General features: G+C 22.2%; 13 protein-coding genes across 13 annotated transcripts, besides 25 other annotated features; 9 read left to right on the forward strand and 4 right to left on the reverse strand. All coding sequences in view use genetic code 5, as the record gives it.

Moving 5' to 3' along the window:
- Positions 1–66, forward strand: a tRNA (tRNA-Ile).
- Positions 64–132, reverse strand: a tRNA (tRNA-Gln).
- Positions 133–140: 8 nt separating this feature from the next.
- Positions 141–209, forward strand: a tRNA (tRNA-Met).
- On the forward strand, positions 210–1,220 carry ND2 (NADH dehydrogenase subunit 2). Its single transcript has one exon. It carries the CDS (start codon positions 210–212, stop codon positions 1,218–1,220), a length of 1,011 nt encoding a protein of 336 aa, YP_009058463.1.
- Positions 1,219–1,286, forward strand: a tRNA (tRNA-Trp).
- Positions 1,279–1,342, reverse strand: a tRNA (tRNA-Cys).
- Positions 1,343–1,345: 3 nt separating this feature from the next.
- Positions 1,346–1,411, reverse strand: a tRNA (tRNA-Tyr).
- On the forward strand, positions 1,410–2,943 carry COX1 (cytochrome c oxidase subunit I; the record flags this gene model as incomplete). The annotated part of the gene is made up of 1 exon: positions 1,410–2,943. A coding segment is annotated over one exon (1,534 nt), but the record flags the coding sequence as incomplete, so codon positions are not given.
- Positions 2,944–3,009, forward strand: a tRNA (tRNA-Leu).
- Positions 3,010–3,013: 4 nt separating this feature from the next.
- Positions 3,014–3,698, forward strand: COX2 (cytochrome c oxidase subunit II). Its single transcript has one exon. A coding segment is annotated over exon 1 (685 nt).
- Positions 3,699–3,769, forward strand: a tRNA (tRNA-Lys).
- Positions 3,769–3,835, forward strand: a tRNA (tRNA-Asp).
- Positions 3,836–4,000, forward strand: ATP8 (ATP synthase F0 subunit 8). The gene has a single exon. The coding sequence runs from the start codon at positions 3,836–3,838 to the stop codon at positions 3,998–4,000; it is 165 nt and encodes a 54-aa protein (YP_009058466.1).
- Positions 3,994–4,671, forward strand: ATP6 (ATP synthase F0 subunit 6). Its single transcript has one exon. The coding sequence runs from the start codon at positions 3,994–3,996 to the stop codon at positions 4,669–4,671; it is 678 nt and encodes a 225-aa protein (YP_009058467.1).
- On the forward strand, positions 4,671–5,459 carry COX3 (cytochrome c oxidase subunit III). The gene has a single exon. The coding sequence runs from the start codon at positions 4,671–4,673 to the stop codon at positions 5,457–5,459; it is 789 nt and encodes a 262-aa protein (YP_009058468.1).
- Positions 5,460–5,465: 6 nt separating this feature from the next.
- Positions 5,466–5,530, forward strand: a tRNA (tRNA-Gly).
- ND3 (NADH dehydrogenase subunit 3) lies at positions 5,531–5,884 on the forward strand. The gene has a single exon. It carries the CDS (start codon positions 5,531–5,533, stop codon positions 5,882–5,884), a length of 354 nt encoding a protein of 117 aa, YP_009058469.1.
- Positions 5,885–5,886: 2 nt separating this feature from the next.
- Positions 5,887–5,951, forward strand: a tRNA (tRNA-Ala).
- Positions 5,951–6,013, forward strand: a tRNA (tRNA-Arg).
- An 8-nt stretch (positions 6,014–6,021) lies between these two features.
- Positions 6,022–6,087, forward strand: a tRNA (tRNA-Asn).
- Positions 6,088–6,155, forward strand: a tRNA (tRNA-Ser).
- Positions 6,156–6,221, forward strand: a tRNA (tRNA-Glu).
- An 18-nt stretch (positions 6,222–6,239) lies between these two features.
- Positions 6,240–6,305, reverse strand: a tRNA (tRNA-Phe).
- ND5 (NADH dehydrogenase subunit 5) lies at positions 6,306–8,025 on the reverse strand. Its single transcript has one exon. A coding segment is annotated over exon 1 (1,720 nt).
- A 15-nt stretch (positions 8,026–8,040) lies between these two features.
- Positions 8,041–8,106, reverse strand: a tRNA (tRNA-His).
- Positions 8,107–8,108: 2 nt separating this feature from the next.
- ND4 (NADH dehydrogenase subunit 4) lies at positions 8,109–9,449 on the reverse strand. The gene has a single exon. The coding sequence runs from the start codon at positions 9,447–9,449 to the stop codon at positions 8,109–8,111; it is 1,341 nt and encodes a 446-aa protein (YP_009058471.1).
- ND4L (NADH dehydrogenase subunit 4L) lies at positions 9,449–9,739 on the reverse strand. Its single transcript has one exon. The coding sequence runs from the start codon at positions 9,737–9,739 to the stop codon at positions 9,449–9,451; it is 291 nt and encodes a 96-aa protein (YP_009058472.1).
- Positions 9,740–9,741: 2 nt separating this feature from the next.
- Positions 9,742–9,806, forward strand: a tRNA (tRNA-Thr).
- Positions 9,807–9,872, reverse strand: a tRNA (tRNA-Pro).
- A 2-nt stretch (positions 9,873–9,874) lies between these two features.
- Positions 9,875–10,399, forward strand: ND6 (NADH dehydrogenase subunit 6). The gene has a single exon. The coding sequence runs from the start codon at positions 9,875–9,877 to the stop codon at positions 10,397–10,399; it is 525 nt and encodes a 174-aa protein (YP_009058473.1).
- Positions 10,400–10,402: 3 nt separating this feature from the next.
- On the forward strand, positions 10,403–11,539 carry CYTB (cytochrome b). The gene has a single exon. It carries the CDS (start codon positions 10,403–10,405, stop codon positions 11,537–11,539), a length of 1,137 nt encoding a protein of 378 aa, YP_009058474.1.
- Positions 11,538–11,605, forward strand: a tRNA (tRNA-Ser).
- A 17-nt stretch (positions 11,606–11,622) lies between these two features.
- Positions 11,623–12,570, reverse strand: ND1 (NADH dehydrogenase subunit 1). Its single transcript has one exon. The coding sequence runs from the start codon at positions 12,568–12,570 to the stop codon at positions 11,623–11,625; it is 948 nt and encodes a 315-aa protein (YP_009058475.1).
- Position 12,571: 1 nt separating this feature from the next.
- Positions 12,572–12,636, reverse strand: a tRNA (tRNA-Leu).
- Positions 12,637–13,962, reverse strand: an rRNA (16S ribosomal RNA).
- Positions 13,963–14,034, reverse strand: a tRNA (tRNA-Val).
- Positions 14,035–14,818, reverse strand: an rRNA (12S ribosomal RNA).
- Positions 14,819–16,108: a sequence feature (control region).

The raw sequence follows: 16,108 nt of genomic DNA on the forward strand, positions 1-16,108 counted from the left end.
AATGAATTGCCTGATAAAAGGGTTACCTTGATAGGGTAAATTATGTAATTAATATTACATTCATTATATTTAATAGAATTAAACTATTTCTAAAAGTATCAAAAACTTTTGTGCATCGTACACCAAAATATATTTATTATAAAAAGATAAGCTAATTAAGCTACTGGGCTCATACCCCATTTATAAAGGTTCTAATCCTTTTCTTTTTAATTTTTAATAATTCATCAAAAATTATATTTTTAACTATTTTAATAATAGGATCTTTAATTGCAATTTCAGCAAACTCTTGAATAGGAGCCTGAATAGGTTTAGAAATTAATTTGTTAGCTTTTATCCCCCTAATAAGAGATAATAAATTAATATCTACAGAAGCATCTTTAAAGTACTTTTTAACTCAAGCACTAGCTTCTTCTGTATTTTTATTTGCAGTAATTTTATTTTTACTTAATACTGGTAAAAATAATGCAAATTTAATAGAAATAATTATTCTTTCTTCTTTATTATTAAAGAGAGGTTCTGCTCCTTTCCATTTTTGATTCCCTAATGTAATAGAAGGATTATCATGAATTAATGCATTAATTTTAATAACTTGACAAAAAATTGCTCCGTTAATATTAATTTCTTATGTAATTTTTAAGCCATTAATTATTATCAGAATTATTTTATCAAGTTTTATTGGTGCATTAGGAGGTTTAAATCAAACTTCTTTACGTAAATTAATAGCTTATTCTTCAATTAACCATTTAGGATGAATATTAGCTGCAATATATAATAGAAATATTTGACTAATATATTTTTTATTTTATACATTTTTAACATTTTCAATAGTGTTAATATTTAATATGTTTAAAATTTCTTATATTAATCAATTATTTTCTTTATTTTTCCATGAAAAAAGAATTAAATTTTTCTTATTTTTTAATCTTCTTTCATTAGGAGGATTACCCCCATTTTTAGGATTCTTACCAAAAATATTTGTAATTCAATCTTTAACTATAAATAATCAATTATTTTTATTAACTTTTATAGTAATAATAACATTAATTACTTTATATTTTTATATTCGATTATGTTATAGTGCTTTTATACTAAACTATTATGAAAATAGTTGAATAACATTTTCATATTATAAGTCTTCAAATATAAAGCTTTTATTAACTTTTTCTTATATTTCAACTTTTGGGTTATTTTTAACTTCTTCCTTATATTTCTTTTTTTAAGGCTTTAAGTTAAATAAACTAATAGCCTTCAAAGCTATCAATATAAGAATAATCTTTTAAGCCTTAGTAAATTTATTACTCCTTTAGAATTGCAGTCTAATGTCATTATTGACTATAAAGCTAATTGATTAAAGAGAAAAATTCTCATAAATAAATTTACAATCTATTGCCTAAACTTCAGCCATTTAATCGCAACAATGGTTATTTTCTACTAATCATAAAGATATTGGTACTTTATATTTTATCTTCGGAGCATGATCTGGTATAGTAGGAACATCATTAAGAATTTTAATTCGAGCTGAATTAGGACACCCTGGTGCTCTAATTGGAGACGATCAAATTTATAATGTTATTGTAACAGCTCATGCTTTTATTATAATTTTCTTTATAGTAATACCTATTATAATTGGAGGGTTTGGAAATTGATTAGTTCCTTTAATATTAGGAGCTCCAGATATAGCATTCCCTCGAATGAATAATATAAGTTTTTGATTATTACCTCCTGCATTAACTCTATTATTAGTAAGAAGTATAGTAGAAAAGGGAGCTGGAACAGGTTGAACTGTTTATCCACCTTTATCATCAATTATTGCTCATGGTGGAGCTTCAGTTGATTTAGCTATTTTCTCTCTTCACTTAGCAGGAATTTCTTCAATTTTAGGAGCAGTAAATTTTATTACAACTGTTATTAACATACGATCAACAGGAATTACATTCGATCGAATGCCTTTATTTGTTTGATCAGTTGTAATTACTGCATTATTATTATTATTATCTCTTCCTGTTCTTGCTGGAGCTATCACTATACTATTAACTGATCGAAATTTAAATACTTCATTCTTTGATCCAGCTGGAGGAGGTGATCCAATTCTTTATCAACACTTATTCTGATTCTTTGGACATCCAGAAGTTTATATTTTAATTTTACCTGGATTTGGAATAATTTCTCATATTATTAGTCAAGAATCAGGAAAGAAGGAAACATTCGGTTCCTTAGGAATAATTTATGCTATGTTAGCAATTGGACTTTTAGGATTTATTGTATGAGCTCATCACATATTTACTGTTGGAATAGACGTTGATACTCGAGCTTACTTCACTTCAGCTACAATAATTATTGCTGTACCTACTGGAATTAAGATTTTTAGTTGATTAGCTACATTATACGGAACTCAACTAACTTATTCTCCAGCTATTTTATGAGCTTTAGGATTCGTATTCTTATTTACTGTAGGAGGTTTAACAGGAGTAGTACTAGCTAACTCATCTGTTGATATTATTTTACATGATACATATTATGTAGTTGCTCATTTCCACTATGTACTTTCTATAGGAGCTGTATTTGCTATTATAGCAGGATTTGTACATTGATACCCTCTATTTACTGGATTAACTCTAAATAATAAACTTTTAAAAAGTCAATTTGTTATTATATTTATTGGAGTAAATTTAACATTCTTTCCTCAACATTTCTTAGGATTAGCCGGAATACCTCGACGATATTCTGATTATCCTGATGCTTATACAGCATGAAATGTAATTTCAACAATCGGTTCAACAATTTCATTATTAGGAATTTTATATTTATTCTATATTATCTGAGAAAGTTTAGTATCTCAACGACAAGTAATTTTCCCAATTCAATTAAATTCATCAATTGAATGGTTACAAAATACTCCACCTGCTGAACACAGATATAATGAATTGCCTTTACTAACTAATTTCTAATATGGCAGATTAGTGCAATGGATTTAAGCTCCATATATAAAGTATTTTACTTTTATTAGAAACTAATGTCAACATGAGCAAATTTAGGTTTACAAGATAGTTCTTCTCCATTAATAGAACAATTAATTTTTTTTCATGATCATGCATTAATAATTTTAGTAATAATTACAGTATTAGTCGGATATTTAATGTTTACATTATTTTTTAATAAATATGTTAATCGTTATTTATTACATGGACAAACAATTGAAATTATTTGAACTATTTTACCTGCAATTATTTTATTATTCATTGCTTTCCCTTCTTTACGATTATTATACTTATTAGATGAAATTAATGAACCATCAGTAACTTTAAAGGCTATTGGTCATCAATGATATTGAAGTTATGAATACTCAGATTTTAATAATGTTGAATTTGATTCTTATATAATTCCTACAAATGAATTACCAGTAGACGGATTTCGTTTATTAGATGTAGATAATCGAGTAGTTTTGCCAATAAATTCTCAAATTCGAATTTTAGTAACCGCTGCTGATGTAATTCATTCATGAACTGTTCCTGCTTTAGGTGTAAAGGTTGATGGTACTCCTGGTCGTCTAAATCAAACTAATTTCTTAATTAATCGACCAGGTTTATTCTATGGACAATGCTCAGAAATTTGTGGAGCTAATCATAGTTTTATACCAATTGTAATTGAAAGTATTCCTGTAAATTATTTTATTAAGTGAATTTCTAAAAATAATTCTTCATTAGATGACTGAAAGCAAGTACTGGTCTCTTAAACCATTTTATAGTAAATTAGCACTTACTTCTAATGAAAAAATTAGTTAAAAATATAACATTAGTTTGTCAAACTAAAATTATTAATTTATTAATATTTTTTAATCCCTCAAATAGCACCAATTGGTTGATTAAGCTTATTTATTATTTTTTCAATTACATTTGTAATTTTTAATGTAATAAATTACTATTCATATATTCCTTCAATACCTAAATCAAATTTAAGTAATAAAACTCATTCAACAAAGTCATTAAATTGAAAATGATAACAAATTTATTCTCTGTTTTTGACCCTTCATCAAGTATTTTTAATCTTTCATTAAATTGATTAAGAACTTTTTTAGGAATTTTAATGATTCCATCAATATACTGACTTATACCATCTCGATACCACATTTTTTGAAATAATATTTTATTAACACTTCATAAGGAATTTAAAACTTTACTTGGTCCTATAGGAGCAAACGGTTCTACATTTATTTTCGTTTCATTATTTTCTATAATTTTATTTAATAATTTTATAGGATTATTTCCATATATTTTTACAAGAACAAGTCATTTAACTTTAACTCTAACTTTAGCTCTTCCTTTATGATTATGTTTTATATTATATGGATGAATTAATAATACTCAACATATATTTGCTCATTTAGTTCCTCAAGGAACTCCAGCTATTTTAATACCCTTTATAGTATGCATTGAAACTATTAGTAATGTAATTCGACCAGGAACTTTAGCTGTTCGATTAACAGCTAATATAATTGCTGGACATCTACTTCTTACTCTTTTAGGAAATACAGGACCTTCTTTATCTATAATATTAATTAGTTTTTTAATTATTACACAAATTGCACTATTAGTTTTAGAATCAGCAGTTGCAATAATTCAATCATACGTATTTGCTGTTCTAAGAACATTATATTCTAGAGAAGTTAATTAATGTCAACACATTCAAATCACCCATTTCATTTAGTAGACTATAGTCCATGACCATTAACAGCATCAATTGGAGCTATAACAACAGTTGCAGGAATAGTAAAATGATTTCATCAATATGATAATTCATTATTCTTATTAGGAAATGTTATTACAATTTTAACTGTGTACCAATGATGACGAGATGTTTCTCGAGAAGGAACATATCAAGGTCTTCATACACTTTCTGTTACTACAGGTTTACGATGAGGAATAATTTTATTTATTCTTTCAGAAGTTTTATTTTTCGTTTCATTTTTTTGAGCATTTTTCCATAGTAGCTTATCCCCTTCAATTGAATTAGGAGCAATATGACCACCTTTAGGAATTACTCCTTTCAATCCATTCCAAATTCCTTTATTAAATACTGTAATTTTACTAACTTCTGGAATTACTGTAACTTGAGCTCATCATAGTTTAATGGAAGGTAATCATTCACAAACTACACAAGGATTATTTTTTACAGTATTATTAGGAATTTACTTTACAATTCTTCAAGCTTATGAATATATTGAAGCTCCATTCACAATTGCAGATTCAGTTTACGGTTCTACTTTCTTTATAGCAACAGGATTTCATGGTCTTCATGTATTAATTGGAACAACTTTTTTAATTGTTTGTTTAGGTCGACATTTAAATAACCACTTTTCAAAAAATCACCACTTTGGATTTGAAGCTGCTGCTTGATATTGACATTTTGTTGATATTGTTTGATTATTCCTTTATGTATCTATTTACTGATGAGGAGGATAATTTATTATCTATATAGTATAAAAAGTATATTTGACTTCCAATCATATGGTCTATTATTAATAGTATAGATAATTTTTTCAATTTTAACAATTAGTTCAATCCTTCTATTAATTTCTATAGTAATTATACTTTTAGCTTCAATTTTATCTAAAAAAACAATTGTAGATCGTGAAAAAGCTTCACCATTCGAATGTGGATTTGACCCAAAATCATCATCTCGTTTACCTTTTTCACTTCGATTTTTTTTAATTACTATTATTTTTTTAATTTTTGACGTAGAAATTGCATTAATTTTACCAATTATTTTAATTATTAAATTTTCAAATATTATATGCTGAACAATTACGTCTATTATTTTTATTTTAATTCTATTATTAGGACTTTATCATGAATGAAATCAAGGAATATTAAATTGATCAAACTAAACAGGGTTGTAGTTAATTATAACATTTGATTTGCATTCAAAAAGTATTGAATTTTCAATCTACCTTGAATATGAAGCGATATATTGCAATTAGTTTCGACCTAATCTTAGGTAAATTTACCCTTATTCTTTAAATAATTAATTGAAGCCAAAAAGCGGCTTATCACTGTTAATGATAGAATTGAGTTCTAAACTCCAATTAAGGAAGTATGATGTTCAAGTAAAAGCTGCTAACTTTTTTCTTTTAATGGTTAAATTCCATTTATACTTCTATTTATATAGTTTAATAAAAACATTACATTTTCATTGTAAAATTAAATAATTTTATTTTATAAATTACTAAAAATAATTCAGTATATTCAAAGATTAATTAATCTCCCTAACATCTTCAGTGTTATACTCTAAATATAAGCTATTTGAATAAAAACAAATTATATATATGTATAAAATTACAATTCAAAAAATAAAACTTAATAAATAAATTTTTAAATTATTATTTTGTAATATTTGATTTAACTGAGAATTTTTAACTAAATTATAATAAAGTTGTTGGCCCCCAAAATATTCAGATCAACCTTGGTCAAATGATTTAATTCTTATTTTACCTAAAATTAAAGGATAATTAATAATTCCATAAGTAGAAATATAAGGTATAAATCATATTGAGCCTAAAAAATAAGAAAAATTATAATTTCTTAAAGCCTTATTTATAAAAAATAAAGATACATTAGAAATTAAATAACCTATTAAACCACCAATAATACATACAAATAAAGTCAATAACTTTAAATTTAAAGGTAAGATAATAACTTCCGGAGTAGGAAAAATTAATCAACTTAATATACTTCCTCCTACAATTCTTAAAATTAATAAACCTATTATACTCTTTAATATTACTCAACCTTCATCATTAAGTATATTTAAAGAAGAAAAATTAGAATCTCCAGTTATTGAATAATAAACTAATCGAAAAGAATAACATACTGTTAACCCTGTTGAAAAAAAATATAGAAAGAAAGAAAATAAATTAATATAAGAAAATGATACTATTTCCAAAATTAAATCCTTTGAATAAAATCCTGCTAAAAATGGTATTCCACATAATGCTAAATTTGCAACATTAAAACAAGAAGAAGTTAATGGTATTATTAATCTTAAACTTCCCATTAAACGAATATCTTGATTATTGTTCATATTATGAATAATTGCTCCTGCACATATAAATAATAAAGCCTTAAATAATGCATGAGTTAATAAATGAAAAAAAGCTAATTTATAATAACCTATAGATAAAATTCTTATTATTAAACCTAATTGTCTTAAAGTAGATAAAGCAATAATCTTCTTTAAATCAAATTCATAATTAGCACCTAATCCAGCTATAAATATTGTTAAACCTGATAATAATAGTAATAAATTACCCATTCAACTTGTTCTTAATACAATATTAAATCGAATTAATAAATAAACTCCAGCTGTTACTAAAGTTGAAGAATGAACTAAAGCCGATACTGGAGTAGGAGCTGCTATTGCAGCTGGTAATCAAGAAGAAAATGGAATCTGTGCACTTTTTGTTATTGCAGCTAATATTACTAATATTCCAACAATTAACATTTCTCTATCAGATTGCATTACATCTAAATAAAAAATATAATTTCAACTACCATAATTTAATATTCAAGCAATTGCTAATAATAAAGCTACATCTCCAATTCGATTTGATAAAGCAGTTAATATACCAGCATTATATGACTTAATATTTTGAAAATAAATTACTAAACAATAAGAAACTAACCCTAATCCATCTCAACCTAATAAAATTCTAATTAAATTTGGACTAATAATTAATAATATTATTGAAGTTACAAATATTAATACTAATATAATAAATCGATTAATCTTATAATCTCTTTCTATATATTCCTTTCTATAATAAATAACTAAAGAAGAAATTATTAATACAAAAGACATAAAAATTAATCTTATTCAATCTAATAAAATTGTTATTACAATTATTAAAGAATTTATAGAAACAACTTCTCATTCAATAAAAATTGTAAAATCATTTATAATAAAAATTAATCCTATAGTAAATGACAAAAGTCTAAAAAAAAATAAACTAATGAATCTAATTGAACAAATTGATAAATATTTCACGATTTAAAAAGATTTCTATCTTATCATTGACACCACAAATCAATATTTTTATTAAACTATTTAAATAATTATAATCATAACATACATATATCCCCCTTTAAAATTAATAAATTTAAAGGAAATCAATGTAAAAATAATAATAAATATTCTCGAATCTTTCCTCCTCTAAAAGAATAAACTCCAGAAAATAACTTTCCATGTTGTCTATAAGCATATAAATATAATGTATAAGCAGCTCTAAAGAAAGACAATAAAGATAACATTAATATTGTTAATCAAGATCAACTAACAATTCTATTAATCAAAGAAATTTCTCCTAATAAATTTAAAGTAGGAGGAGCTGCTATATTAGCAGAACTTAATAAAAATCATCATAAAGCCATTGAAGGTATAAAATTTAATAAACCCTTATTAATTAATAAACTTCGTCTTCCTAATCGTTCATAAGAAATATTTGCTAAACAAAATAATCCAGAAGAACATAATCCATGAGCAATTATTAAAGTATAAGAACCACATATTCCTATATATGTTATAGTTATTAACCCAGCTAAAACAATTCCTATATGAGCAACTGAAGAATAAGCAATTAAAGCCTTTAAATCAGTTTGACATAAACATGTTAAACTAACTAATACTCCTCCAACTAATCTAATTCTAATTCAAATAAAATTAAATTTTAGACCTAATAATTGTAAAAAAGGAAATACTCGTAATAAACCATAACCTCCTAACTTTAATATAATTCCAGCTAAAATTATTGACCCAGAAACTGGAGCTTCTACATGAGCCTTTGGTAATCACAAATGAACTAAAAATATTGGTATTTTTACTAAAAATGCTATAACTAAAGAAAAATATAAAATTTCATAATTAAATATATAATTATTTAATAAATAAAAATTTATAGTATTTGTTACCTTATATAAATAAAAAATACCAATTAATATTGGTAAAGAAACTAACAATGTATAAAATAATAAATATACTCCCGCTTGTAAACGTTCAGGTTGATAACCCCAACCTAAAATTAAAAATAAAGTAGGAATTAAACTTCTTTCAAAAAATAAATAAAATATAAATAAACTTATACTTCTAAAAGTTAATACTAATATTAATAACAATAAAATAATATTAAATAAAAATAAATTAACATAATTATTATATTTAAACACTGATTCTCTTGCTATTAACATTAAAGAAACAATTCACAATCTTAATAAAATTAATCCATAAGAAATTATATCTGAACCGAATATATAAGAAATTGATATAAAATAATTTGAATATATATTTATTAAAATAAAAATAAAAGAAATAAAAAATAAAAAACTTTGAACCATTCAATATGAATTTTTAATAAAACATAAAGGAAATAAAAATAAAACTATAAAAATAATTTTTAACATTATAATACATTAAATCTTTGAAAATAATCATTTCCATGTGTACGAATTATTGAAACTAAAATTGAAAGACCTAAAGCACCTTCACATACTCTAAAAGTTAAAAATATTATTCTAAAAAAATTTTCATAATTATATATATTTAAATATACAAATAATAAAAGAAATAATCTTAAAACAATATATTCTAATCTTAATAATATAGATAATAAATGCTTTCGATTAGAAACAAAAGTAAATACTCCTATAATAAATAAAATTCTAGGTAAACATCAATTTAAAATTATTAACATTAGTTTTAATAGTTTAATAAAAACATTGGTCTTGTAAACCAAAAATAAGAGTTACTCTTTTAAAACTTCAAGAAAAAAGAAATTTCTTTATCATTAATCCCCAAAATTAATATTTTAATTAAACTATTTCTTGATATTATACAATGAATTTTAATAACTCTTCTATTTATTTTTAATTTTATTATTATAAATATTAAACATCCATTAGCTATAGGATTAACCTTACTTATTCAAACTATTTTAGTTTCAATAATTTCAGGATTAATAACTAAAACATTTTGATTTTCTTATATTTTATTTTTAGTATTTTTAGGAGGAATACTAGTTCTATTCATTTATGTAACTTCTTTAGCTTCAAATGAAATATTTACATTTTCTTCAAAAATTTTAATTTCATCAATTTCTATTTTTTTTATTATAATTATTTCATTATATTTTATTGACAAAAGAATTCTATTAAATTATTCTAATATAGAAATTCAATCAATTTCTAATTTAAATTCATATATAATAGAAAATTCTCTTTCTTTAAACAAACTATATAATTATCCAACTAATTTGTTAACAATTTTATTAATAAATTATTTATTAATTACATTAATTGCAGTAGTAAAAATTACTAATTTATTTAAGGGACCTTTACGACCTATATTTAATTAACTAATGAACAAACCTTTACGACTTAAACATCCAATTTTAAGTATTGCAAATAATGCATTAGTAGACCTACCTGCTCCAAGTAATATTTCATCATGATGAAATTTCGGATCATTACTAGGTTTATGTTTAATTATTCAAATTTTAACTGGATTATTTCTTGCTATACATTATACAGCAGATATTAATTTAGCATTTAATAGAGTAAATCATATTTGTCGAGACGTTAATTATGGTTGATTATTACGAACTTTACATGCTAATGGTGCATCATTTTTCTTTATTTGCATTTATCTACATGTAGGACGAGGAATATATTATGGATCATATTTATATACACCAACTTGACTAGTAGGAGTAATTATTTTATTTCTAGTTATAGGAACAGCTTTTATAGGATACGTTCTTCCTTGAGGACAAATATCTTTCTGAGGAGCAACAGTTATTACTAATTTATTATCAGCTATTCCTTATTTAGGAATTGACTTAGTACAATGAGTTTGAGGAGGATTTGCTGTAGACAATGCGACTTTAACTCGATTTTTCACTTTCCACTTTATTTTACCTTTTATTGTATTAGCAATAACAATAATCCATTTATTATTTTTACATGAAACCGGTTCAAATAATCCTATTGGATTAAATTCTAATATTGATAAAATTCCTTTCCATCCTTATTTCACTTATAAGGATATCGTTGGATTTATTATTATAACAATAATTTTAATTTTATTAGTATTAATTAATCCATACTTATTAGGAGACCCTGATAATTTTATCCCCGCTAATCCTTTAGTTACACCTGTTCATATTCAACCTGAATGATACTTTTTATTCGCTTATGCTATTCTTCGATCTATTCCAAATAAGTTAGGAGGAGTAATTGCATTAGTTTTATCAATTGCAATTTTAGCAATTTTACCTTTCTATCACTTAAGAAAGTTCCGAGGAATCCAATTTTATCCAATTAATAAAATTATATTCTGAACAATAGTAGTTACAGTTATTTTATTAACATGAATTGGTGCTCGACCAGTTGAAGCTCCTTACGTTTTAGTTGGTCAAATTTTAACAGTAGTTTATTTCTCTTATTTTTTATTTAATCCTTTAATAACAAAGTGATGAGATAATTTATTAAATTAGTTAATGAGCTTGAAATAAGCATATGTTTTGAAAACATAAGATAGAAATCTAATTTTCTATTAACTTTTACTAAATAAAATTCACTATAATAAATATAATAAAAAAATCTTAAATCCTACAAAAAATAATAAAAAATTTAACGAGAAAGGTAAAAATCTCTTTCAAGCTAAATATATTAATTTATCATAACGGAATCGAGGTAAAGTGCCACGAACTCAAATAAATATAAAAGAAACAAATGTTAACTTTAAATAAAAAGAAAAAGAAAACACATCACATCCTAAAAATATTACACAAAATAATATTCTTATGAATAAAATACTTGCATATTCAGCCAAAAAAATTAATGCAAATCCTCCTCTTCTATATTCAATATTAAATCCAGAAACTAATTCAGATTCACCTTCAGCAAAATCAAAAGGTGTTCGATTTGTTTCAGCTAATGAAATTCTAAATCAAACTAATGCTATTGGAAACATTAAAAATAAAAATCAAATAAATAATTGATACTTATAAAATATTAATATATTATAACCCCCAATTAAAAAAATAAAACTTAATAATACTAAAGCTAATCTTACTTCATAAGAAATAGTTTGAGCAACAGCTCGTAAACCTCCTAATAAAGCATAATTAGAATTTGAAGATCAACCAGCAATTATTACAGTATACACTCCTAAACTTGTACAACATAAAAAAAATAATAAACCTAAATTAAAAGAAAATAATTTAATAAATAAAGGTATACATATTCATACCAATAAAGATAAAAATAGTGAAAAAATAGGAGAAAAATAATAAGAAATATAATTTGATAATAAAGGATAAGTTTGTTCCTTAGTAAATAATTTAATTGCATCACAAAAAGGTTGAGGAATTCCTATAATTCCTACCTTATTAGGCCCCTTACGAATTTGAATATAACCTAATACCTTTCGTTCAAATATTGTCAAAAATGCAACTCTTACTAAAACACAAATTACTAATAATAAACTACCAATAATAAATAATAAATTTTCTAAATAAAACATGTACTATTTGTAATATAAATTACATATATAAATTCTAAATTTATTGCACTAATCTGCCAAAATAGTAAATTAATTATATTCAATTATAAAAATAATAATTTATCAAATATTAGGTCCTTTCGTACTGAAATATTTTAATTTTTTAAAGATAGAAACCAACCTGGCTTACACCGGTTTGAACTCAGATCATGTAAGAATTTAAAAGTCGAACAGACTTAACATTTTAGCGGCTACACCAAAATATATCTCTTAATCCAACATCGAGGTCGCAATCTTTTTTATCGATATGAACTCTCCAAAAAAATTACGCTGTTATCCCTAAAGTAACTTAAATTTTTAATCGTTAATAACGGATCAATTATTCATAAATTAATGATTTAATTAATTAAAAGTTTTTTAAATTTTAATATCACCCCAATAAAATATTATCAACAATCACAACAAAAAAAATCCACAAAATTGTAATTATCTAAATATAAAGATTTATAGGGTCTTCTCGTCTTTTAAATTTATTTTAGCTTTTTGACTAAAAAATAAAATTCTATTATAAATTTTTATGAAACAGTTAATATCTCGTCCAACCATTCATACCAGCCTTCAATTAAAAGACTAATGATTATGCTACCTTTGCACAGTTAGGATACTGCGGCCATTTAAAATAATTCAGTGGGCAGGTTAGACTTTTTAAATAATTCAAAAAGACATGTTTTTGTTAAACAGGCGAACATTAATTTTGCCGAGTTCTTTATAAAAACTTTTCATATAAACTTATTTATACATAAATATATACTAATTTTATCATTATTACTTCATTTTTAAAATTAAAATGAATACTTTAATAAAAAATTAAAATTTAAATAAATAATTAACATTTATAAAATAAATTATAACACTTTTGCTAATAATAACTATTTCTAAATTTATATTTATTATATTATTTAAATATTTTTAATAATTTATTTTACAGCTTATCCCATAAAATATTAAAATTAAATAATTATTTAATTAATTTAACTAACTAAATAATATAAAATTTCTAAATTAAATTTATTTCTTAAAGAACTAGATACCTTTAAAAACGAATAACATTTCATTTCTAATATATTATTAAAAATAATTTTGCCACATTAACTTTCATAATATATTAACTCTTTTAAAATCGAGAAAATTAAATATTTAATTTTTATTTGATAAACCCTGATACACAAGGTACAATAAATTAAATTTTCTTTTAAAATAATAATTTTTCAAATTATTTCAATTTTCTTTCACAATACTAATTCACTATAATTAAATTTATTTTTTCTTTATAAAATACTAAAACATAATCACTTTATAATTATTTTTAATAAAATAGATAAAAAACAATAAAAATTAATAAATAAAATCTAATCAATTTATATTGATTTGCACAAAAATCTTTTCAATGTAAATGAAATGCTTTACTGAATAAGCTTTAAATTGCATTCTAGATACACTTTCCAGTACATCTACTATGTTACGACTTATCTTATCTTAGTAATAAGAGTGACGGGCGATGTGTACATATTTTAGAGCTAAAATCAAATTATTAATCTTTATAATTTTACTATCAAATCCACCTTCAATAAACATTTCAAATTTATATTCGTTTAAATAAATTTATTGTAACCCATTTCTACTTAAATATAAGCTACACCTTGATCTGATATATTTTCTTTTATAAAATTTTGAAAATTAACATTCTTATAAAATATTCTAATAACGACGGTATATAAACTAAACAAATTTAAGTAAGGTCCATCGTGGATTATCGATTACAGAACAGGTTCCTCTGAATAGACTAAAATACCGCCAAATTTTTTAAGTTTCAAGAACATAACTACTACTACCTAAGTAATTCCTTTTACATTTTAAATAATAGGGTATCTAATCCTAGTTTATTATTAAAATTTTTAAGCTTCAATTAATTATTTAAAAAACAATTTATAATTTAAAAATTTCACCTAATAAATTATATTTTATTTTAAATTAAACAATTTAACTTTTACTGAAAAAATTTATTTGCATTATTCGTATAACCGCGGCTGCTGGCACAAATTTAGCCAATACTCTTTAATATTACTATTTCTAGATTTCTCTAATTAATAATACTAATTACTGCGAATATAAATTATTTTATTTATTATTAAAATAAATAAAAATTCATACAAAAATTTACATATAAATTAAACTAATAATAAATTTTTAAGCCAAAATAAAACTTTAAACTTAATTTATAAAAATTTTAAAAATTATTTAAAATTTAAAAATTTAAATTAAAACATAAAAATTAGAATTATTAATAATGAATATTATTAAATAATATAAAATTGGTAATTACTCACGCAAATTTTGAATCAATTAATTTATCATATTTATAATTTTTTTAATTAAAAAACATAAATAAATTTATTTATAATTAACATTTATAAAACATACCCCTATATAATTTTATAAAATATTAATAATACAAAATAAATGTTATTTTTAACATAAAAAAAAACCAATTATATCCCCTAATATAATTATATTTTAATAGATTTTTTTTAAAAAAAAAATAAAAAATTTTTTAAATATAATAATTTAATAAATAATTAAATATAGTAAACAAATAATTTATAAATAAAAATTTAATTATATTTTATGAAATAAATCAAAATTAAATTTTTAGATTTTTAAAAAATTTTTTAAAATAAATCAAAATTTAAATTTTTAGATTTTTAAAAAATTTTTTTTTTAAAAAAAATCTCGAAATTTTTTTTTTTTTTTTTTTTTAAAAAAAAATTTTTTAAAAATTATAAATATTTTTTAATGTTATTATTTTTTTCTAATTGATTTCTTATATTTTAATAATATATAATTTATACAATAATAGGTCTCTATTTTTATATTGAGCGTTACAAAATCTGAAATTTAGTCTATATACTATATTCGTTATACATCTATATATATATAAATATTTAATTGATTAATAGATAGATATTAATCTAGGTATTCATATATATATTAATAAATATTTAATTAATTAATAGATGAATATTAATCCAAATCAAAAAAAAATTTCACAACCATCCAATTAAGCATAATAGTACGATTAATCTTGATTATTCAGGTATTTATCTATTAATAGTTATCTAATGTCTAATATATAGTATACATTATATAAATAATTTATATATTAATAAGTAATTACATAAATAAAATATATATTATAATATAATTTATATAATTATATTTCCCTATTATTATAATATAAGATTTGTATTAATATGTAATTTTATATAGAGGAATATATATATATATATATATGCATAAATTAATTATCTAAATTAATTTTTTGCTTATTTTTTAAAAAAAAATAAAAAATTATCTTTATAGATTAGTACTTAAAATTTTAAAATTACTATTTTTAATTCTATAAATTAATTAATTAATAAAAAAAAATTATAAATTTTTCTCAAAAATTATGTATAAATATATAAAAAAAAAAAAAAAAAAAAAGAGCCTCATTGCATTG

The sequence above is a fragment of the mitochondrial genome of Musca domestica, assembly GCF_030504385.1.
Source record: "Musca domestica mitochondrion, complete genome".
In the NCBI taxonomy this organism is placed as follows: Eukaryota; Metazoa; Arthropoda; class Insecta; order Diptera; family Muscidae; genus Musca; species Musca domestica.